We start from the raw sequence: 24,078 nt of genomic DNA, 5'->3' as shown, positions 1-24,078 counted from the left end.
CAGGTTTTTAAAAGGTTTTATTAGGGAAACGTAGAGGGGTGGGGACCATCCTTGGAGGCCTCAGGACATCATCCTCCATGTTGCTGGGCAGTTGAAGTCCCCAGGGGCCCCTGTTCAGAAGCATGTCACCTGGGGGCAGGGGTGCAGTGGGGGCTGCTGGCCACAAGCTCCCAAGCACTGACCCACATCCCTGTGGGCAGAGGCCCGGCCCCACCCAGGCCTGGACACTGCACCTCCCATGGCCCTGCAGCCGGGATACAGTTTCCCAGATAGCCTAGGACTGCCAGGACTGCCGCCTCTCCCTCTGCTCTGGTCGCCCCAAGGCCAAGGTCGCCCTGCTTCTTTCCCAACCGCACCCACGCCCCCTCCTGTACATGACAGGGTCACCACTCACCAGTCTGTGCCGGGGCCTCATCTGTGACTCTGGAGGGGCCCAGCCCGGGGTGGCCACTACCCCCCCATCTGTGGGAGGAATCAGAGGCCAGTGGTGAGCAGGCAGGAGGGGTTGGGGGGGGGGGGGAGGCTGAGCAGCCCTGGGGCCCGGCTGCCTCACCCCTCGTTGCTGCTGCTCCTGCTCCAGGTTCCGCTGCAGGACCTGCTGCTGGTTGGCAATGACACGCCGGATGCCGTTGACAAAGTTGCCCTGGTCGTGGGGGATGAGGCCGATGAAGATTTTCTTCTCCGAAGAATACAGGAGCATAAGCACGCGGATCTCACACGATGCTTTGTAGGAAAAGTGCACGCAGCCAGCCTGGCAGGCACAGGGCGTGGTGTCAGTAGACAGCACCACAGAGACTCAGGCCGCAGGGACAAGCATCCCTCCAACCACGGCACCACGCTGTGGGCTCGATGAGCCAGACACAGCCTAACTGCTCTGTCCTCACACCTCCCCACCCGTCCCGGAGGTGGGCCCCCTTATTAGGATGATACGGTGGCCAAGAGCAATGGGTGGGTCAAAGGCCAACAGGCTCTTTTGGGAAGGGCCCAAGAACTTGCATTTCAGAGCTCCTGGGCAGGCCAGGCTATGTCTGGGGCCAGCTCACCACAGCCGCCTGAGCCAACCAGTCATGGCTTCAACTCAGGAACCCAAGGGATCGGCAGCAGCTGGCCCAGCACAGGTGAGGGCTGAGGTACATGGAGCCTTTATGCACTTCCCTGAGGAAACTATTTGTGTGTGTGTGTGTGTGAGAGACTGTTTCACTCCTGTTGCCCAGGCTGGAGTGCAATGGCGTGATCTCAGCTCACTGCAACCTCCACCTCCTGGGTTCAAGCCATTCTTGTGACTCAGCCTCTGGAGTAGCCATCATGGCCAGCTAATTTTTGTATTTTTAATAAAGACAGGGTTTCACCACGTTGGCCAGGCTGGGCTCGAACTCCCAACCTCAGGTGATCCACCCTCCTCGGCCTCCCAAAGTGCTGGGATTACAGACATGAGCCACCGCGCCTGGCCTGAGGGAACTCTTGCAATTGCTTTAATGTAAAAGCATCTACACCCAGGCCCCGTCACCCACTAACAGCTTTGTGGACAGTTTACTCAGACTAAGGCGAAGGTAATTTTAAGGTAGTTTCGGGACAGATGTTACCTAAGTATGGCCCAGCTGGAAGGTGGACACCAGGGGAGAGGGCGCAGAAGCACCAAAGTCCAACCCTCCCCACCTCACAGATGGAGAAACTGAGCCCCAGAGAGAGAAGACTCAGCCGAGACTCCCCCAGATAAGATGATCACCACTCTGGGACCTTGCTGGGGACAGACAGCCCTCCCTGCCCAGCAATGGGCCTTTGGGATGTGGCACAAGCTCCCGGAAAACCTGCAGTGACAAGGGCACCTGTCCCGGGGGAGCGGAGAGCACGGAGTTGGTGCTTTGGGACATCAGCGCCTGGTGCTGAGTCAGTCCTGATGTGGCAGAGGAGCGGCAGGCCCCTGCATAACCGGGGTCAGTGCCCCCGTCCAGTGCCGTGGGGACAGCACAGAGCCCTCAGGAGCCACGCCCACACTAGCCACCCTCTCTCCGCAGCTGTCCAGGACATGGTGCTCTGTTCCTCTCCCATGTGCACCCCCCGTGAGCGGTCCTGCCTCGCTCTATCCTGGCTCCCTCTGCCCTGGCCGGCCCCTCCCCAGCGTTTGCCAGCGCCACTCACGAAGCCGTTGTCCATGATCCGGCACAGGCTCTTCAGTGTCTCCAGGTCCTTGGTGAAGTGGAACTGGACCAGGCGCGAGTTCCGAAACAGCGGCACCAAGGTGGTCTGCGGGGAAGTGAGGGGACCCCCGGTTCTGGCTTCTCAAACCACAGCCTCCTGCTCCCAGCCTGCTGAGTCCCCCAGGCCCAGGACCAAACTGAGGCTCCCCTGTCCTCCTTACCTCAGGAAACTGTCATCTCCACCCGTCAACCAGCCTAATCCTGGAGTGCTGCGGAAGCCGCTCTCAGACCCCTTGGCAGCTCCCCCGGTCCAGATCGAGGCTGCCCCTGCCCCGCTCAGTCCCTGCACAGCCACTGGCTGGGTGCCTGGGACCCCTTGGAACCAGGCCTGAGGACCCACCCACTGCCCCTGCTTCAGCACCCTCAGCTCCACTCCCTCACGGCCAGCTCAGGCCACCCAGGGAGGTGCTCTTGCTCCCAGTCCCGCCCTCTGGAATGGCTACTGCTTGCAGGCTTGACAGCCCGGCCCCAGCCCCTCACCAGCAGCTGCTGCGGGATGAGCTGCATGTACAGCTTCCTTGGCCACTGCTCGGTCCTCCTGTGGGGCACGAGGGGACGAGGGTCAGGAGGCCCCAGCTCCCCTGGACACTGCCACCGCCCCCAGCCCGGCACTCACAGGATCTCCCCCTGGTTCACGTAGACGTGGGACGGCAGCCACCTCTTGGACCGACTGTTGGGCTCAGGCCTGGGCTTTTGGGGGAGAGGTAAAGAGGAGCCCTCAGGGCTAGAGACCCCCAACCCCAGTGTCCCCTCCCAGCCAGAGTCCGTGAGGATCTGGGGATCCCAGGTCCTCGGGCTGCCGAGGGCTCACCTCCTGCCACTCCATGACGCCGCTCCATGCCAGAAACTTGTTGTTGACAATCTGGACTGGGCCTGAGTTGACACCACCAGGTCCCACTGCCTGTTGGAAGGGAAGGGGGTGGGAAGAAGGGGCCCTGGGTCCTGGGAAACCTGTCTGTCCTGGGGTCTGCCGTCCCTCCCTCCGAGTCTTGGCCTGTCGACCCCAGCTGGGTCCATTCTCTAGCCCCAGGGGAACAGGCCCTGCCCCCTCACCTGCTCACAGCCCCCCATGGCTCCCCAGTGGCCTGAGACAGGTCCTGGCCCTCACCTGGTGCACAGGACCTACAGAGTCTGCCTCAGCTGGCAAGGAATGACCAGGACACGTGGTCACCGGGCAGGGCCTTCCAACCTCACGATGATCCCAACCCCTACCCAGCTCCCCACTCTACTGGCTTCCCCACCGCTGCGCCAAGACCCACCCTCCGGCCCTTCAGAGCCACCTGGTGGCCGCTTTTCCGTGGAGCCCTGATGGGAACCCGCCCGGCCTCCTCTGGGCTCCCCTGCGGCTCCTTGCTCCAGTTATCGCATCCCACTCCACCCACACCAAGTCTGGCTGCCCATCCAGGGCAGTGGGGCCTAACTTCACTCTGTCCTCAGAGGGGCTGTGCTCGGCGGCACACCTGCTTGCGGGTGGTGATGACCTGCCGGATGGCGCTGACGAAGCCGCTCTGGTCGTAGGGGATGAGGCCCATGAAGATCTTCTTCTTGGACGAGTACAGGAGCATGAGCACGCGCACCTCACAGGGCGAGATGTGGGGGAACAGCATGCAACCCGCCTGTGGGGGCCGCGGGTCAGGACCCCGTGGGCACTGCCCGGGGCCGCCATGCCCCCACCACCCTGGACTGCCCCACCTGTAGGGGACGAAGGGAGGTCATTGGTGGACAGAGGCCCCCACAGTCAAGGCCACGGCCATAGGTGAGGGGCCTCTGAGAGCCCATGCAGCACCCATTGGCATCCCCCGACCCTGCCATGGCTGAGGTTGGAGTGGCGCCCGGCACCCAGGCTGTGGTGAGAACGCCAAGAAGGCATCACCTCCCGCCCACATTGTCCCCTGCTGCCAGCCCTCCTGCCTGCCTGATGGGGTGACCTGGCCTGGGGGTTAAGAGCACAGGCAGCACCCCACTGCTGTGCTGCCTCCTAGCTGTGTGACCTAACACCAGCCACCTCCTGTTTCTGGGCCTCCATTTCATCATCTGTAAAACGGGGTAATAGTGCACACACTTGGTGCCACATAAAGGCTCAACAGATAAAGTACTGGTACCTCTTGGACGGGGCATGGGAGAACTAAGCCTGACAGATGTGCCTGGCTGTGGTGTCTGAAGTGGTGGGCCTGTTCCAGAACCCCATGTCCCCTCCCCACACTGGGCCACCCTCCACAGTGCTGTACCCTACACACTGCCAGCCTAACCTCTCGACCTCGGTGTCAGCCCAGGGATCACCTGCTCAGGGCCCTGGCCCTGGCCTCCCTGGAGCCACGCAGAGTCACCCTCCCAGGGCCATGCCTGGGGGGCGAATGCGGATGCCCACCTTCCCTACAGACTGGGTACTTGGGGCCCGGACATGGCAGGCCCTCAACAAACACTGCTGGGTGAAGGGGGACGGGTCAGCTAAGAGACCTCATGCCAGGCACAAGCCCTGGTCTGCCCCTGGTGCTCTGAGAGAGAAGGGAGGCCAAAGCGGAACCCAGTGCGCCTCAGAGCGGCAGCTGGAACGGGGTAGAGGCAGACTGTCCCAAAGGGGAACAGGGACTAAGAATGTCCCAGAGCCAGGTCCTCTGGGCAGAGGACTCGCTCCCACCCCATCCCTGCCTCCTCTCCAGCACCTGCCGTCTTTCACAGTCCCATCCCCCTTGCTGACCTGCCCTGCCCCAGAATCCCAGTCACCTGAACAGCCTCACCAGCTAGGTTCACTGAGCACTCACTAGGTACTAAAGTCACCATCTCAAGCGCTCTACACAAACTCCTTCCCTCCAGCCTCCCAGTGGCCCTAGGAAGCACGGCTCCTGTTAGCCCATTTTACAGACCAGAATACCAAGCCCCGATGCGCCACTCCCTCCTGGCTCTTATGCCTAGCACACCCATTTACCAGGTTCCTGCCATACGCTGTGTGTCCCCGACAGGCTCCTGGCCCCGGTCCCTCTGTGCACTCACACCCCAAGGGCCACCTCAGAGCTGGGCACAGATGCAGGAACTGGAGACCTCTCAGGCTGAGTTCCTTCACCCTGTGCTCTATGGAGGGTGCCTGGGGTCAGTCATTTCCAGACAGGGTCTGAGAGGCCACGAGGGCTACGGTCGACCCCAGGGGAGACTCGCAGCCCCTGCCTGGGCTATGAGCAGGGCGCTGCCTCCAGCTGTACTTGTCAGCACAGTGCTACAAGGGAGCCGCCCCCTGCCCCCCTCGCGCACCCGAGCCCACCCCACTCACAAAGCCGTTGCCCATGATGCGGCAGAGTCCCTTGAGCGAGTCGCAGTCTCTGTTGGTGAAGTGGAACTGTGCCAACTGGGAGTTCCGGAACAGGGGCCCCAGAGTGGTCTGAGGGTGACAGGGGACAGACAGCCGCGTCAGCCAGGCATGGGGGTGCTCAGAGTGGGTGGGGCGGGTGGGGCAGGTCTCACCAGCAGCTGCTGCGGAATCAGCTGCATGATCAGCTTCTGCGGCCACTGGTCGGTCTCCCTATGGGAAAGAGCCGGTCAGAAAGGGCTGCCCTGATCCCCATGGCCACAGCCACTGCCCCGGCCACCGCCCTGGCTGCTGCACCGCGGCACTCACAGGTTCTCGCCTTGGTTCACATAGGCTTGGCAGGGCAGGGTCCGCTTCAGCTTTGCAGTGGAGTCAGAGTAGGGTCTGCGCTTCTGTGGGGGCAGGAGGGGCGTCACTGTGCACAGCCTAGATGCCCCAGCCTGTCCCCGCGGGGACAAGACAAGACCCTGGAGACCAGCTGCAGCCCCACAGGGACTCACCTCCTGCCACTCAAGGACACCGCTCCAGGCCAACAGCTTGTTGCTGAGTCTGTGCTCGCTCACGGCCAGACCCCCGAGGGTGAGCCCAGGTGAGGAGGGACTGATGGGACCCAGCGCCCCGAAGACCCGAGCACCTTCCTGCAGTGGAGTGGGGGGTAGGTGGGAAACTGAGGCTGGGGCCTGCAAGGACAGGCAGTCCCCACATACCCCAGAGGGATGTCCCAATATTCAGACCCAAATCCCCTGTTGGAAGCCCACCAGGCCATGTCCAAACTCTCTGCTCACCCCTCAGGACCCCAACACACTGGTCCTCATGTCCTTTCCCGCTGCCCCCCCTCAGGACCCTTCCTTCCCAGAGCCTGCTGTCACCTTGACACTGGCCCAGCAGAGTCCTGAAGCCTTCAGCCAGCCCCACCTCCTGCCTTTGCCCCAGCTGTGTGCCTGATCGATTCCTTGAGACCCAAGTTAGAAGCCGGCTGTGGGGGACTTTCCATGTGCCCCAGGCTGGGCCCAGGGCTTCCTTGCAGCCTCCGCAGACACAAGCTGGCCTGTGCTATGTCTGTCCTGCAACTAGCTTGCCCTGTCTGAAACTCTCCTAAGGCTCCCAGTCACTCCAAAGTTCAACTCCTCCCTCTAGCTGCCAGTGCCCCCCTCTCTGGCCTTATCAGTCTGACCCCAGGGAGACAGGAAGGAGGTGACAAGAAACACAGAGGGAACTGAACCATCTAGGAGAAAGACAGCGAGGAGAAGGGGGAAACATGTGGAAGAGAGCTGGGACACCACCCCCTGGAGGAGCCTCACAGACCAAAACACGTAGAACACCAGGAGAAGCGTCTAGCAATAAAGCCAAGCAAAGCCGCAGATACTACTCACAGGGCACTCTCCCATTATTTTATTTTTTATTACTATTACTTTTTTGAGACAGAGTCTCACTCTTGTTTCCCAGGCTGGAGTGCAGTGGCGCGATCTCAGCTCACTGCAACCTCACTCACCGCAAGCTGCGCCATCATGCCCAGCTAATTTTTTTTTTTTTTTAGTAGAGACGGGGTTTCACCATGTTGGCCAGGCTGGTCTTGAACTCCTGACCTCAAGTGATCCGCCCACCTCGGCCTCTCAAAGTGCTGGGATTACAGGCGTGGGTCACCGCACCTGGCCTCACTTATTATTTTTTAAAACCAGAAACATCTCAAAGCAAACAAGGGAAAGCTTCGAAAACAGCCTGGCAGCAGGAAACCCTCGAGAGTTTCCCCATAGTAGGCTCCTCCAGGCAGGGGAAACAAATTATAAGGGTGATTTCTTTTTGTCTTATTACAAACAGGTATTTTCCAAATTTTCTATGAAGCACAACGAGATCTTTCCTTCCAGAATACTAGCAAACAAAAAAATCTTACTTTGTGAGCGCTTAAAAAGAGACACCTGAACAAACTTGCTCTCCACCCTTGCAGGTGATTCTGACTTTTGGGCAATCATCAAAAGATCAGAAAAAACACCTGAGTATCTTGGCGTTAGAATGAGCTGGACAGAGAGTGGATGTTGCCCCGGGGGCTCAGGCACCATACCGGACATCCAGCATCTGAGAAGATGTATTAAAACGCACAGCTGGAGGTGGCTTTAGAGATGAGGGTACACTTGCAACATACAAGTTGTTTATGGCGCTGGGACCTGGGATATCTAGACTGCATACACAAGTCCGCATATACAGTGACACGTATGCATTTACTGCCACAAAGATGGGTAAAAATCAGGCGAACGCACTTAAGGGCCCAAGCGACATATTTAATGTCTGCTTGTTTAGAAGGGCAGGTTGACTCAGGACTTCAAAAGATGCTGGGATCTGGAGCCATAGTAAAGAGCAGGCATGCATGCCTAAAACCCAGGGATACCTTCCACAGCAGGAGCAGCATATCAAGATGGGACGATCACATTTAAAAACGACGGGTAAGGTGCAACCTAAAGGAAATCTCACATCTTGGCAAGTGTGTGCAAAACTGTGCGCGCCTGACATCCCTACTGCACAGGGAAGCCCATCTAGTACCTACACTGAGGTTTAAAGCCTTGGGCTGCGTGTCTGAGGGCCCGGAAAGCACTTTTGAACGACTAGATGCGAATGCTGCAGGAAGGGGCAAAGACAGTGGAGTGAAGGGATACGTTTAAGTTCTGGGAGGTGATCTGAGTCTGGGTATCCATGTTTATGACCCCAGGAAGCCTGTTTTAAGGTTTCAGTAGGGCTGCCACAGCTCTGTGCCATCCACACCGCTGGGGAGTGTATTTAAAAAGCGGACTGGAGCGCGAACCCAAGGGATATCTCACATTGGGGCAAGCGTGTGCACGGTGCAAAGTCGCGATGTGCAGTTTTACAGCCCCAGGTAAACCTTACTAAGGGTTTCTGAAAACCAGGTGCGTCTTTTGGGTCCGGGAAAGCCTGTGCGGCCCAAAGTACCTGCGAAGCTGAATGTTTACGTTTAAGGTCTGGGCTCACGGCAGTCCATCAAAGCATCCCACATCTGGGCGCGGGCGCACATTCTAGGTGCGCACTCCACCGGCACAGCGCGGGCCCCAGGGAGAACGCCCACGGGTGCGACATCTGGGGGCGCTGGTACAAAGCGCGGGCCCCTCCCTCGCCGCTGTCCCCCAACCCCCGCCCCCATTTCCAGGTTTCCTGCCCGGAGAGAGCAACTTTCCAAAGGGGAAAAACAAACGCGCGTGCTGGCCGCCTGTCCGCCGCCCCCCACCCGCGTTTAAATCCGGCCGCAGAGTCAGCAGTAATTTGAGCCCGCCCCGCCCCCGTCCCCCACCCCCCCACCCCGGCCCGAACGCGCAACAAAGGGGAGAGCGCGGCGCGAACCACCGGGGGCTCCACGGGGGAACCGGGCCCCGGGCGGCACCACCCTTCGGGCCACAGGGGACACCCCGGAGCGGCGGGGGCCGCGGACAAAGGCGTGAGCCCCGGGTAGGGGCTAGGGGGGCGGGGCCGTGGAAGGCTCTGGAAAAAGGGCGGGGGGCTCACCATGGGAGGGGCCGAGCGGGCCCGGATCCGCGGAGGCTGCGGGCCTCGGGGGCTGGCCGGCCAGGAGCGCGAGCGGACAGCGCGCGCTACGAGGGGCCGCGGGGGGCGGCCGCGACCCCCGAGGGGGCCCCCGGCGCCGGAGCGGTACGGGGCACGGCGCGGACGGACCATGGCGGGCGCGGGCCGAGCGGGCGGGGAGCTGCCGCGAGCTACAAGGGGGGCTGCAGGCTCCACCGACTGAGGAGCGCGGGCGCGCGGCTTCGGGGGAGACGGGCTGAGCCGCACCAAGCTCGGTGGACGCGCCGCCGGAGTGGGGTCGCGGCGGCCGAACCACTGAAGCGATTGGGGGAGCCCGGCGCGTATCAAGCGCGTCCGAGGGGGCGTGGCCGGAGCGTACCAAGGCGGCGCGGGGGAGCGGGGCCCTGGCGGGGAGCGGAGTGTGGGCTCGGCGGTCGGGCGGGCAGCTCCGGCGCGGGGGAGGGCCTGGGAAGACGCGCGAGCAACAACTTCAGGGGGCGTGGCGGGAGCGGGATTCCCTACCAAACAGGGTGGCAGAAGAACGAAGGCGACACCAAGCTGGCCCCTTGCCGGGGTCGGGACAGCGGGAGACCTCATCCGGAGCCCTGGACCCGCAGAGCCGGGAGACCGCGCCAAAAGACATAAGGGAAAAGAGGAAGACAAAATAATGGGCCTGGGGACAAGGGAACCCACTAAAAGGGAACCCACTGAGAGTACGGATTGCACCCGAGCCTGAGGAGAGAGCTGAAGGTTTGCAGGCGGTGACGTGGCGAGGTGGGCAGGGGACTCCAACTCCCAGCGGCCCCCGCGCGGCTTGGGGGTGGGGGCAGCGGTCCACGGAGGCTCCGCCCATTAGTCCCAGCACCCAGGCTCCGCCCGCCGTCCCTGGCTACTCCAAGCCACTCGCCTCGCTTCCCAGCCTTCAGCCTTCCGTGGATTCGCTCATTCGCTCTGCTAAAATGAAATGACTGCGTAACCGCTTACTAGTTGTTGTATAAGATTTTTCCCTCGATTTTTGTTCCTTCAACGTGGGTAACATCTAACCCTAGAGTGGTTATGTGGATCAAATGCTTGACGCAGCCACTACTCAAAGGTTAGATTTTCTTAACAACAAAAATCTGTTATGAGTACCCTCTCCGGTTCTGTGCACGGCAACGACCGAATCAGACCAGGTCCCTCACAGACCCCACGGTCCACTGGGGAGAGGCATAATCACAGGCTGTGCTAAGTGTTAACTAGCACATATCCACAGGGCGATGGGATATGACCATAGGGAAGTAAAGTTAGCAAGCAAGGGAAGTCAAGAAAGTGACCTGTGAGCAACCTGCCATTCCAGATGGCTGGAAAAGTGTGCCAAGAGGACAGAACAGCAAAGACAAATCCTGAAAGTAGAAGGAATAAAAGGGAGCCAGTGTGGGTGGAGCCGAGTGAAGGTAGTCAGGAGAAATAGACACAGCTGTAAGAGGTTAGGGAGGGAATCCCTACTTCTGTTTGGGATATTGACTAAACAATGTAGGTAGATTTTGATGTCATAGCCTGCAGAGAGAAATTCGGGAGTCATCAGTATTTGAATGGAGACTGGATAAGATCCCAAAGAGATTGGGACACTCATCCCTTTAACAGTCACAACAATGAGAAGCAACCAGCAAAGGACACCGAGGAGTGGCCAGTGAAATGGCAGAAGAACCTGTAGGCCCGTCCATGTTTCCCTGCCCCCACTAAGCCTCCTGCCCAGGGGATTCCCAGGGCTGACTGGAGCCCAGCCTTAAGCCCCAAATCCAACCTGGATTGTGGCCAAACAGAATCAGTGCTCCCTGGACACAAACTGCAAGTTAGTTATCAACAGGTACCTCCAATGCCCTGTCAATCACCCATGTGAGGACAACCTGGCAGCAGGAAGGAGAAACCCCGACAGGAGCTTCTTTAATCTCCCTGAATCTTTACTTCTCCCCATTCTTGTTGGTCCAAACCATCGAGATCTCTTGCCTGGGTGACGCCTCCTAACTCTTGCTGCCTTCTCTGTCACTGCAATAATCAAAACCATCCAATGGCTTCCCATCCCAATCCCCTTAGAATTAAATCCAAACTTGGTACTGTGGACCCTGCTGCTGCCCCCCCAAAAAACTCTTTCCCATCCTTCCTGTTCTCTACCTAGTTAATGCCTTCCCATCCCTCAGAACCCACCAGGACATGCATGAGTTTGAATGCCCTGAATTGTATAAGCATGGAGAAAGGTATATGAGGGTGTACTCCAGAGTGAGCAAAATGGGAACTCATGTCAGAAAGTGAAATGAAAATGTAGGCTGAAATTCTATCAGTAATACTGCAACAAAACTCTCTGAAACCATCTCACTCAGTCCACCAACTTGAAAGACGCTTTCCTTTTCATCTGTGAAGCCCGCTGCCGGGGCTAGCAGGCTACTATTATGACTAAGCAATTCCACTTCCATCTCTCAAGCTGCTTACTTCCTGAAAGGTAGCTGTTTGATCCAAACCTGTTTATGCCAGAAGTTCTTTAATTTACAATCCAAATAATGAAATTAATGTAAGAGAGTTGTTTATATACAAACCAGATTGCTTGCTTTGGAAAGACTAAAAGGGAGTTGTTAAAAGAAAAACATCAGGCTTGGTGGCTCACACCTGTAATTCTGCACTTTGGGAAGCCGAGGTGGGTGGATCACTTCAGGTCAGGAGTTCAAGACCAGTCTGGCCAACATGGTGAAACACAGTCTCCACTAAAAATACAAAAATTAACCTGGCATGGTGGTGTGTGCCTATAGTCCCAGCTACTCTGGAGGCTAAGGCAGGAGAATCGCTTGAACCCAGGGGACGCAGGTTGCAGTGAGTCGAGATCTCACCACTGCAACTCCAGCCTGGGTAACAAAGCAAGACTCCATCTCTAAAAATAAAAAAAAAAAAAAATGCTGCCACTTTAGGTACAAGTAAAGCAACTGTAAATTATTTAATGAAAAAGCTCATAAAAACCTAGGAAGACTCAGCCCCCAGTTTGTTTCATAAACGTCTTTAGGTTCTCAAGCCACTTAAAAAAAAAAAAAAACTTGGCCGGGCGCGGTGGCTCACACCTGTAATCCCAGCACTTTGGGAGGCTGAGGCGGGTGGATCACGAGGCTGAGGAGATCGAGACCATCCTGGCTAACATGGTGAAACCCCGTCTCTACTAAACATAAAAAAGAAATTAGCTGGGCATGGTGGCAGGCGCCTGTAGTCCCAGCTACTCAGGAGGCTGAGGCAGGAGAATGGCGTGAACCCAGGAGGCAGAGGTTGCAGTGAGCCGAGATCATGCCACTGCACTCCAGCCTGGGCGACAGAGCGAGACTCCGTCTCATAAAAAAAATAAAAAAAAAAACTTGAGATGATTCATTGTGGTTTGTGGGTGGAGCTTATACAAGAATGTGATGTTCCACTGGGCGCGGTGGCTCATGCCTGTAATCCCAACACATTGGGTGGGAGGCCGAGGTGGGAGGATTGCTTGAGCCCAGGAGCTTGAGACCAGTCTGGGCAACATAGCGAGACTCCCACTGCTACAAAAACTACAATAATTTGCTAGGCATGGTGGCCAACATGGTGAAACCACATCTGTACTAAAAATACAAAAAATTAGCTGGGCATGGTAGTGGGCGCCTGTAATCCCAGCTACTAGGGAAGCTGAGGCAGGATAATCACTTGAACCCAGGAGGCGGAGGTTGCAGTGAACCGAGATTGTGCCACTGTACTCCAGCCCGGGTGACAGTATGAGACTCCGTCTCAAAACAAACAAACAAAAAAGATAATAAAATGCTTTATACTAAGAAATGGGAGTAAGATCATCTCTGGCTTGGATTTTTCTTTTTTCTTTTTTTGCCATTACAAAATAGTGTATGGCTGAATTTTTTTTTTTTTTTTTTTTTTTTTTAAGGTCTGCCTGATACATGCTCTGCAAACTCTAGGTAAATTTCAACTTTCTCGTCATTATTTGTGTCCAGGTGCAGTGGCTCACACCTGTAGTTTTCAACACTTTGGGAGACTGAGGTTGGAGCACTGCTTGAGCCCAGGAGTTTGAGACCAGCCTGGGTAACGTAGCAAGACTCTATCTCTACAACTATATAACTAGCCAGGCATGGTGTCACATGTCTGTAGTCCCAGCTACTCTGGAGGCTGAGGCAGGAGAATTATACTTGAGGCCAGGAGTTCCAGACCAGCCTGAGCAACATACTGAGACTGTTTCTCTACAAAAACTACAAAAATTAGCTGGGGACGGCGGTGCGTGTCTGTAGTCCCAGCTACTCAACAAGCTGAGGTGGGAAGACTGCTTGACCCCTGTAGGCAGAGGCTGCAGTGAACTAAGATCATGCCACTGCACTCCAGGGTTGACAGTGGACCCCTGGCAATAATAGTAGTTAAATGTTTCTCAAGAACTTCATGTCTGAACCCACTGAATTCTCACACAGCAGGCCATGAGTTCAACAATCTTTTTATCCCCACTCCACAGATGGGGAAACCAGGAATCCACAAGCAAAAGCCTGAGATCACAGGCTGCAGAGACACAGGGCAGGGACAGGGCCCAGGTTCTTAATCTCAGTAGGTGTTGGCCTCCACTTTGTGGAATAAACAAGGGGCACAGCCCCTCGGGCTTGGGACCATCTTACCCTCGTCACTGCCGCACTTCTTAGCTTCTCTGCCACCATCTGCCCTCCAGCACAGACCATGCTGAGTGTTCCCAGATTGTACAAGGCAGACCTGCCCTATCCCCAAACCCAGGGTCCTGGGTTTGAGATTACAGGCAGGAGCCACTGAGCCCAGCCTCCTGGGCTATTTAAAAAAATAATAATAAAATGAATGGAAGGCTTTTTGTCCTGGCACAAACTTCAAGATATGTTGTTAGATTGGAAAGAAACAAAACAAAACAAATCATAGAATGAAGTAGGCTGCCACTGGATAGAAAAGCAGAAAATGAATCAGTTTCTCTATTTGCTTGTACCTGCTTGTACATATTTCTGAAAAGACACTTAAGCAATTGGTAACTGATCTCTAGAGGGAGCTGAGAGGGACTGCATTGGTTGGTTTCTGGAGCCTCTCCAAGTGTGAACCATAGGAAGGTTTCTCCTATATGCAAAAAATGAATACACCATTTTTTAGGTCATGTAAATAAAGTTGGCATACTCAGTACTGAAATTTTGCTGCTAGGAATGCATCCCATAGGAATGCCTGCACAAGTGGGTTTAAAAAATACACATTCGGCCGGGCGCGGTGGCTCAAGCCTGTAATCCCAGCACTTTGGGAGGCCGAGGCGGGTGGATCACGAGGTCAGGAGATCGAGACCATCCTGGCTAACATGGTGAAACCCCGTCTCTACTAAAAATACAAAAAACTAGCCGGGCGTGGTGGCGGGCGCCTGTAGTCCCAGCTACTCGGAGGCTGAGGCAGGAGAATGGCGTGAACCTGAGAGGCGGAGCTTGCAGTGAGCCGAGATCGCGCCACTGCACTCCAGCCTGGGTGACACAGCGCGAGACTCTGTCTCAAAAAAAAAAAAAAAAAAAAAACACATTCATCCTCTGCAGCGTGTCTGATAATAGTGAAAAACTGGCCAGGCGCAGTGGCTCACGCCTGTAATCCCAGCACTTTGGGAACTCAAGGTGGGTGGATCACTTGAGGTCAGGCGTTTGAGACCAACCTGGGCAACATGGCAAAATTCCATCTCTACTAAAAATACAAAAATTAGCTGGGTGTGGTGGTGTGTGCCTGTAATCCCAGCTACTCGGGAGGCTGAGGCAGGAGAATCGCTTGAACCTGGGAAGCGGAGGCTGCAGTGAGCTGAGCTCGCACCAGTGCTGTCCAGCCTGGGCAAGAGTGAGACTCTATCACAAAAAAAAAAAAATTAAAAGAAAAACTGGACAGGCCCCCAACTGGCAGGGCGCGGCATGGCAGGCATCCTGAAAGACGGCCCCCATGACCCTCACCTCCTGTCTGCACTGTCCTCTCAGCTTGAGTGTGGGCTGAACCTAGCAACTTGTACAGAATATAGCAAGAGTGACAAGATATCAATTCCAAGACGGGTACAAAAGACTGCAGCTTCCACCTTGGGCGTCGTCTCTCATTTCTTTTTCTTTTTTTTCTTGAGACAGTTTCACTCTTGCAGCCCAGACTGGTATGCAATGTTGTGTTCTCGGCTCACTGCAACCTCCACCTCCTGAGTTCAAGCGATTCTCCTGCCTTAGCCTTCCAAGTACCTGGGATTACCTGCCACTGTGCTCAGCTAATATTCTGTATTTTTAGTTGAGACGGGGTTTCACCATGTTGGCCAGGCTGGTCTCAAACTCCTGACCTCAGGTGATCCACCCGCCTTGACCTCCCAAAGTGCTGGGATTACAGGCTTGAGCCACCGCACCCGGCCCCTCTCATATTTCTAGAGAAGCTGGATGCTACATTGCAACTGCAAGGTGCCCTGTGAAGAGGCCTGTAATGGCAAGAAAGCGAGGGAAACCTCCAGCCAACAGCAAGAAACTGAGGCTCTCAGCCCCATCACCTGTGAGGAACTGAATACTGCCAACAGGCATGTGAGTGGACTGGAAGTGGGCCCTCCTCACAGAGCCTTCTGATGACTGCACAGGCCCCGCCACCAGCTCGACTGCAACCCTGAGAGCCCAGGAGCCAGCAGCTCAGCCAAGCCTGGATTCCTGACCCCCAGCAACTGTGAGGCAATAAATGCTTCTTGTTTTAAGCCACTCAGTGGTGGGGTTTGTTACACAACAGATATCTAACTTATAGACAGGATCGCTTGTGGAACTGAAATGTGTCCGTTTAGTGCACTACTTGAGGCCACCATGAGAAGTGGGGACACAGAGGAACAGGAAATTAACAGTGCAGGCAGGCCAGGCGCGGTGGCTTACACCTATAATCCCAGCACTTTGGGAGGCCGAGGTGGATAGATCACCTGAGGTCAGGAGTTTGAAACCAGCCTAGCCAACATGGTGAAACCCCGTCTCAACTAAAAATACAAAAATCAGCTGGGTGTGGTGGTGGGCGCCTGTAATCCCAGCTACTCAGAAGGGTGAAGCAGGAGAAGCGCTTGAACCTGGGAGGTGGAGGTTGCAGTAAGTCGAGATTGCACCACTGCACTCCAGCCTGGGCAACAGAGTAAGACTTTCTCAACAACAACAACAACTTAGCCAGGCGTGGTGGCTCGTGCCTGTAATCCCAGCTACTTGGGAGACTGAGGCAGGAGAAATGCCTGAACCTGGGAGGCAGAGGTTGCAGCGAGCTGAGATCACACCATTACACTCCAGCCTGGACAACAGAGTGAGACTCTGTCTCTAAATAAATAAATAAAAACAGTGCAGGCAGATGGCCATTACTTTGGTGGGAAGAAAAAAAAAAAAAGCAAGCTAAAGAACAAAGAAATTGACTCACATATATAATAATTAAACTACAAATGTGTCCAAAACCACATGCATGTAAATCCAAATGCAGAACTGGTACATCAGCCTCTGGGGAGGTAAGTGGTTTGCTCAGGGTGTGTGTTTGGGCAGGAGAGGTGAGAGTGAGGTGTGAAGGGGTAATTCCACTTTTGTTGTTGTGGAGACGGAGTCTTGCTCTGTCTCCCAGGCTGGAGTGTAGTGGCACGATCTCAGTTCACTGCAGCCTCTGCCTCTTGGGTTCTAGTGATTCACCTGCCTCAGCCTTCTGGGTAGCTGGGATCACAGGCGCCTGCCACCACGCTGGCTGAGTTTTGTATTTTCAGTAGAGATGGGGTTTCACCATGTTGGCCAGGCTGGTCTCCAACTCCTGACCTCACGATCCGCCCACCTCGGCCTCCCAAAGTGCTGTGATTACAGGCATGAGCCACCATGCCCGATGGTACTTCCACTTTTTTTTTTTTTTTGAGACGGAGTCTCGCTCTGTCGCCCAGGCTGGAGTGCAGTGGCCGGATCTCAGCTCACTGCAAGCTCCGCCTCCCGGGTTCCCGCCATTCTCCTGCCTCAGCCTCCCGAGTAGCTGGGACTACAGGCGCCCACAACCGCGCCCGGCTGATTTTTTGTATTTTTAGTAGAGACGAGGTTTCACCGTGGTCTCGATCTCCTGACCTTGTGATCCGCCCGCCTCGGCCTCCCAAAGTGCTGGGATTACAGGCGTGAGCCACCGCGCCCGGCAGTACTTCCACTTTTTATTCCACACATTTCAGTGCCTTTTCATTTTAAGAAACTGTTCTAGTATGTGTAACTCAATACATTTTAAAAGTTAATTTTTTTTAAACGCCAAGATGGTGAGAAAATACTTGTTAGTGTTTTGTGTACCTTGAAACAAATATATTCTTTTTTTTTTTTTTTTTTTTTTTTTTTTTGAGACGGAGTCTCACTCTGTCCCCCAGGCTGGAGTGCAGTGGCGCGATCTCGGCTCACTGCAAGCTCCACCTCCCGGGTTCACGCCATTCTCCCGCCTCAGCCTCCAAGTAGCTGGGACTACAGGCGCCCGCCACCACGCCCGGCTAGTTTTTTGTATTTTTAGTAGAGACGGGGTTTCACCGTGTTAGCCAGGATGGTCTCGATCTCCTGACCTCGTGATCCGCCCGTCTCGGCCTCCCAAAGTGCTGGGATTACAGGCTTGAGCCACCGTGCCCGGCCGAAACAAATATATTCTTAACACCCCTTTTGAGAAGGTGTCCTTTTTCTCCTAATCCTTTGGAGGTGGGTGGGCATTTTCTTTCACCCCAAACAGGTTTGCAACTATTAATATGTTGGCGTTTTAGCATTTTTACCTCAACAGTCACTTTTTTTCCAATTACCTCCTACCACCTGCTCCTTTGCAAGAATTTTCATGAATCCCCAGTCTTGCCTCCAGCCATGATGTGTGATTCAAAAGCAAATTGGTCAAAAATAAAATATTTACAAGTCACTCACTCAATTATAACCTTTCTGGACACAAATGATTTTTATACGTTAGGATGCTTTTTTTTTTTTTTTTTTTTTTTTTTTTTGAGACGGAGTCTCGCTCTGTCACCCAGGCTGGAGTGCAGTGGCCGGATCTCAGCTCACTGCAAGCTCCTCCTCTCGGGTTCACGCCATTCTCCTGCCTCAGCCTCCCGAGTAGCTGGGACTACAGGCAACCGCCACTTCGCCCGGCTAGTTTTTTGTATTTTTTAGTAGAGACGGGGTTTCACCGTGTTAGCCAGGATGGTCTCGATCTCCTGACCTCGTGATCCGCCCGTCTCGGCCTCCCAAAGTGCTGGGATTACAGGCTTGAGCCACCGCGCCCGGCCGGATGCCTTTTTTTTTTTTTGAGACAGTCTTGCTGTCACTCAGGCTGGAGTGCGGTGGTATGATCTTGGCTCACTGCAACTTCCACCTCCGGGGTTCAAGCGATTCTTGTGCCTCAGTCTCCCAAGTAGCTGGGATTACAGGTGCGTGTAACCACAACTAAGTTTTGTATTTTTACTAGAGACAGACTTTCACCATGTTGGCCAGGCTAATCTCAAACTCCTGGCCTCAAGTGATCTGCCCGCCTCAGCCTCCCAAAGTGCTGGGATTACAGGCGTGAGCCACCACGCCCAGCCAGGATGCATTTTTTAAATAGAAATGGGGTCTCACCATGTTGGCCAGGCTGGTACCAAAACCCTGGCCTCAACTGATTCTCCTACCTCGGCTTCCCAAATTGCTGGGATCACAGGCGTGAGGCCCAGCTTGGCATGCATTTCTAGAAACAGTTTTGCCCACGTTTTACCTTCTTAGAGTGAATTTCAGCCAAAAGATGACAACAGTGGCTACTAGCAGCTCTCCTGCGTCCAGGACTGAGCTGGGCCAGATCGTGTATTCCTTATGAGAATCCTCTGGGATAGTCACTATTTGACATATGGGGAAAGTGAGGCTCAGAGACACGCAGGGACCTGCCTGAGGTCACAGAGCTAATCAGCACAAATCTCGGGATTAAACCCTGCTGTTCTAGGGTTTTCACTATTTCTTGCCTTAGGAGAACCTTGCATTCAGAGAAAAACTTTCCCAAAAGATTTGCTTCGTTGGTGTTGGCTGGTTCTAAGGTGCACATGAAGTTCTTAGGCCTTATTGTCACCTGGCCTATGAAATGGGGAGGTGAGTCCCATGTGTCTAGATCTGGCCTCACTCCTTGGGCCTCCTCTCTTTTTTTTGATAAGGAGTTTTGCTCTTGTTGCCCAGGCTGGAGTGCAATGGTGCAATCTCGGCTCACTACAACCTCCGCCTCCCAAGTTCAAGCGATTCTCCTGCCTCAGCCTCCCAAGTAGCTGGGACTACAGGTATGTGCCACCATGGCCAGCTAATTTTGTATTTTTAGTAAAGACAGGGTTTCACCATGTTGGTCAGGCTGGTCTTGAACTCCCAATCTCAGGTGATCCACCCGCCTCGGCCTCCCAAAGTGCTGGGATTACAGACGTGAACCACTGTGCCCGGCCTGGGCCTCCTTTTTATTCCACACATTTCAGTGCCTTTTCATTTTAGGAAACTGTTCTAGTATGTGTAACTCAATACATTTTAAAAGTTAATTTTTTTGGCCGGGCGCGGTGGCTCAAGCCTGTAATCCCAGCACTTTGGGAGGCCGAGGCGGGTGGATCACGAGGTCAGGAGATCGAGACCATCCTGGCTACCATGGTGAAACCCCATCTCTACTAAAAATACAAAAAACTAGCCGGGCGTGGTGGCGGGTGCCTGTAGTCCCAGCTACTCAGAGGCTGAGGCAGGAGAATGGCGTGAACCTGGGAGGCGGAGCTTGCAGTGAGCCGAGATCGCGCCACTGCACTCCAGCCTGGGTGACACAGCGCGAGACTCCGTCTCAAAAAAAAAAAAAAGTTAATTTTTTTTTAAACGCCAAGATGGTGAGAAAATATGTGTTAGTGTTTTGTGTACCTTGAAACAAATACATTCTTAATACCCCTTTTGAGAAGGTGTCCTTTTTCTCCTAATTCTTCTTTGGTGCTGGTGGGTGGGCATTTTCTTTCACCCCTAACAGGTCTGCTACTATTAATAAGCAAGCCCCGGTTCACTCCGATAAACAAGTGTGATTAGGCCACGACAATCCCTCTGGTTCCTCTAATTGAGTGTTAAGGTCAAGAGGGCGCCACTGGCATGAGATGGCCAAACTGGCGACTGGAAACCTTTCCTTTTAACCAATTTGTTTCTGATCCAAACCTGCGTTTCCCTTGCTGGGGGACGTGGCCACCCTGGTGGAAACACCGAAGGCTGCTTCCTGCTCCTCTCAGCGGCTTCTGACAGAGTCGATCGCTCCCTCCTCAAAAACACTCAGCTTCCAGAATACCACACTTGCCTGGTTCTCCTCCTGGCTTCTGGCTCCCAGCCCAACCCTTACGTGTGGCTCTTTCTCGGGGTTCTGTCCTTGTTCTCGAGTCTTCTCCTTCTTCCAGAGGTCGCAAAATGGCGGCCTGGCGGCCTCATTAGACCCACAGGCAGATTTTGTTTGGTCCTCACAGTGTTTTTGGTTTCAATTTGAATGCCATTAGGCGGGGCAAGCACTCTCCAAGTTCGCCACAGTCCCCATCATTCCCTGTTGTCTTACACCCGTCCGCTTCACACATTTTCATCACCTGCCTGGTCCCTGAAGCCATCTGAGTTTTCAAAAACCCCTGCTACACAGGCTGCCTGGGAAATCCCCCACTTTCACTTCTTCGCTGTCACCAGTGCCTCCTGCTCCACACGCACATTCCTGAGGATCGCCTAGAGAGCTTGCTCACACGACTCCCAGACCCCCGCCCTCCCCCCGCTGGATCCAACAGTTCCAGGGCAGGGATGGGAAACTCACATGCCTACAGGGGCCAGGCGGGTCACATAAATGAGTGAACTAGCCAGGTATAAGAAAAGTCGACGGCCAGAAATATCATCAAATCGGATCTTTACTGAACTATGGTGAATGCATGGAACATAATACAAACATGGATGATACTGGAGTTTATATTTTTAAATTCAAAATTGAAAAAATACAAATTGAAAAATAGAAATATTTAATTATTAAAATTTTCTCTTTCATAATTCTTTTTGCGCCTTTGAGTTGAAGCCAAAAGGCTGGCGTCTTCCCTTCCACACCGAGATGTGTCAGGCCTTGGGGTGGCACGGTGGGGATGGGCAGTTTAGAATTCAGCCTTGAATCCTTAAACTGGGAACAATGTTTAATTTGATTCAGGTTCGTAACGGAAAACAGCTGTTCACAAGCGTGGGTACTCCCAAACATGGATATTCAGGACAACTACTGGAGATAGTTGTAGAATCTCACCATCTTCACACAGACTTGTATTTAGGAACCAGCGCCGTATTGCACCGTAGTTCAATTACTATTTATGGTCTGTATTCACACAAGAAACATTTACCAACAAAGGCAAACTGGACAGTGTCTCTTCCTTCTCATGAGTCTGGATTCCAAGGGCCTTTGGGGGAATTTGGTCTTCCACCCCAGGACGTAGGTGAATATAGTCCGGGCCACGTCTTTCATTTCTGAAAGCCAACTGTGGCGTAGGAAAGAGTAAACGTTTTTTTTCCTTGCTGGTGGATTCCCCGTTTTTGCCAGGACCAAGCATATACCATCTTACATTCAAGTAGCTGTTTGTGGACATCCTTGCAGAGAAATATTCAGTGTTCAGAACGGTCATAACCTTGACCAGAAGTCTTTGACTAACCTTCTCAGGGGAACCCACTGTGGCTTTTGCTTGATTTAAAATGAACCAAGCTGATTAACTTGTACAGTTCCGATTTCTTCCACAACCAAGTCACAGAGCTTCTGTGAAATCTCTCAGGTCAAGTCATCATCAACTCACTCGTGACTAAAGCCCAGGAGCGGAAGTGTCGAGAGCATCACGGTGTGTTCTGTTCAGCTGCTCAGAACAAGTCAACTCCTGATGATGGATGCAACGACCCGACTTCCGTGTCCTTGCCAAATTCTGTCACCTTGGCTCAAGGTGTCCTGTCAAGTCCCCCTGTCATGACAGCTGTCTGTAGTTGTGCTTCAGAACTCTGGCCAGTCTATGTGAAACTTTTCTCTCAATATACAAAAAAAAAAAAGAGTCCTTTCCCAGTGTTGGGCCCGCCTTGGCACCATGCCACAGACTTCTTCAGTCACATCAAGTTTCTTAACACCACAAATAAATAAAGCTAACTGGGTGGTAATAGTTTATGAGCAGCGAAAGAAAAGGCCACAATCAATTTGACTCTTTCAAGCAACTGGACTTGTAAATCCCCCGAGTTATCTCCAACTCACTGTGCAACGCAAATGCCCATTAGACTTAAATAATGGTCTCAACAGTCATGTGTTTCTGTAAAGGACACGTCACTCTGCTCCTTTATCAACTCGCCATCTGCTGTAGCTCTGAATGCCCAGGTCATTCTTCTCACGTGATTCTGGAACGGTGTACCACTGCCGCACCACTTCTGTTAATTCGCTTTTCAAGACAAACCCTACTGACATTTGAGTCCCTTTTTCAGTTCGCTGAGGATGGCATCTCGAGTCTGCTCTGTGTACTGGTCGTAGCTCTTGCTATGCTTTGATTCGTAGTGGCGTTTCAGGTTGTATTCTTTCAACACAGACACGATTTGTTTGCATATTAAACACATAGGCATGCTCTTCACTTCTACAAAGAAATAGGCTCGCTCCCACTTTTCTCGAAACACGCGGCCCTCTCCTTCTCTCTTTCGTTTTGCCGCTTGTGATAGAGACATGAGTACAAGAAAGATTTCACTTTCCTCTGAATGCTACCACAGAACAACCACAGTGCAAGCCCCGTGACAAAGGCAGTGACTCTCTGCCTCACGGGGGAGCCAAGAGGGAGTGGTGGGGACTGTGGCGAACCGGAGAGCACACGCCCCATGGAGAGGGGCAGCTCCAGCCCGTTGTTGCCAGGCAGAAGGGCGGGCCCAGGGGTGCCAATTCTTCTGACTTGTCAAAAGATGCCAAGACTGCAGATTTTGTGTGTGTGTGTGTGTGTGTGTGTGAATTAACCTGATTTTTATAACTAACTCAAGAAAAAAATGCCACATATGCTAACACAGGGAAGGCCAAACAAAACTCATCTGCACCATGGCCCATAGGCCACCAGATTGCAATCTCTCTCCTGGGGTGGGGCCTGTGAATCTGTACGTTAACCAGCATCCAAAATGATGTGGATGCTGGTGGTCCAGGCATGGACCGCGCTCTCAGCAACACTGGTCCAGAGTCCGACAACAGACAACTCACTCTCCACCTCCAGGAGAGACCGCCCTGCGCTCCAAGCCTGTCTGGATCCCCTGCCCTCAGGACGTCTCTGAGGCCATCCTTTAGGTCCCTCACCTTGCCACATCCCAAACCTGTTCCCTGCTGGGTATTCCATCCTGGGGACAGACCCACCGTCTTCCCGTCCACAGCCCTGGAAGGTCAGTCTCTGATGTGGACCCAGGGACCACCCTCTCTCCATGTGCGATCTTGTCTGCTTCTGTGGCTTGAACCCCAAACATACACTGTCCCCTAAGGACACGTCCTGAGCTCCCAACATGGCACCTGTCACCTGGACGTCCCTTGGACCACGTACACTTACTACCAGCTCCTTCTCCCAGGAGCCCCACCACCTACCATCACGTAGGCCTGACCCCAGAAGCCAACCTCTACCCCAGTCCCCAGCATCCCCACCACCCAGCCTCACCCTTCCTGGCCTCCTGTCTGGTCTCATCACGCTCCACAGCTGAGAGGGCTCTTTCTGACATCCAGAGCCGGCCTAAGCCCGCCCCACCGCTCAAAGTCTCCTGGTTCTCCTGTGTCCCCAGGACAAACCACGGGCTGCTCAGTTTGGCATCTGAGCTCTTCAAACTCTGCACCTGCCCATCTCTCTACACATGAGCTCCCTACACGCTCATGCTCCAAAAGCATCCATCAACTTGCTCCTCTCAACATCCCAGGCTTCCTCCTGTCTTTGAGTATTCAAAGTTTCTGTTGTTCTCTGCACCCAGATCACCCCTCACCTCCTTCCCTCCCGGCCTGACAGCTGATTCTCTTTCAAGACTCTGAGGAGCTGGGGCTGGGTCAGACACCTCTTCCAGGCTCCCATGGTGCCCCGCCGCC

The 24,078-nt window shown here is 54.1% G+C and overlaps 1 protein-coding gene and 1 long non-coding RNA gene across 4 annotated transcripts; one reads left to right on the top strand and one right to left on the bottom strand.

The window, feature by feature from the left end:
* Positions 1–10,035, bottom strand: PTOV1 (prostate tumor overexpressed 1). Of its 3 annotated transcripts, none has more exons than XM_025366618.1 (13): positions 9,007–10,035; positions 6,000–6,137; positions 5,809–5,891; positions 5,655–5,712; positions 5,464–5,571; positions 3,659–3,814; positions 3,010–3,099; positions 2,815–2,888; positions 2,679–2,736; positions 2,140–2,244; positions 554–751; positions 395–462; positions 1–129 (listed from the first exon to the last, which is right to left on the bottom strand). In XM_025366618.1, exons 1-12 carry the CDS (start codon positions 9,619–9,621, stop codon positions 451–453), a joined length of 1,695 nt encoding a protein of 564 aa, XP_025222403.1. In that variant the 5' UTR covers positions 9,622–10,035; the 3' UTR covers positions 1–129; positions 395–450. The 3 variants fall into 3 exon arrangements, with proteins under 3 accessions (XP_025222403.1, XP_025222404.1, XP_025222402.1); XM_025366619.1 differs by having other exon boundaries at positions 9,547–9,794; XM_025366617.1 differs by having other exon boundaries at positions 3–129; positions 395–751.
* Positions 8,830–22,625, top strand: LOC112612281. The gene is made up of 4 exons (XR_003116838.1): positions 8,830–8,938; positions 12,941–12,971; positions 15,147–15,714; positions 21,181–22,625. It is a non-coding gene; the product is annotated as an uncharacterized LOC112612281 (long non-coding RNA).
* The last annotated feature ends 1,453 nt before the right edge of the window (positions 22,626–24,078 follow it).

Source organism: Theropithecus gelada, chromosome 19 (assembly GCF_003255815.1).
Source record: "Theropithecus gelada isolate Dixy chromosome 19, Tgel_1.0, whole genome shotgun sequence".
NCBI lineage: Eukaryota > Metazoa > Chordata > Mammalia > Primates > Cercopithecidae > Theropithecus > Theropithecus gelada.
Note: the sequence above shows the minus strand (reverse complement) of the source record. Positions and strands in the feature narration are given on the sequence as shown.

Excerpts from the sequence above, each read along its gene's own strand:
- PTOV1 (XM_025366617.1), bottom strand. The coding sequence starts at position 9,621 with ATGAGGTCTCCCGCTGTCCCGACCCCGGCAAGGGGCCAGCTTGGTGTC. Across the intron at positions 5,713-5,808 it reads GTGAACCAAGGCGAGAACCT|GGAGACCGACCAGTGGCCGC; the intron begins GTGAGTGCCGCG and ends TCTTTCCCATAG. Across the intron at positions 2,737-2,814 it reads GTGAACCAGGGGGAGATCCT|GAGGACCGAGCAGTGGCCAA; the intron begins GTGAGTGCCGGG and ends CGTGCCCCACAG.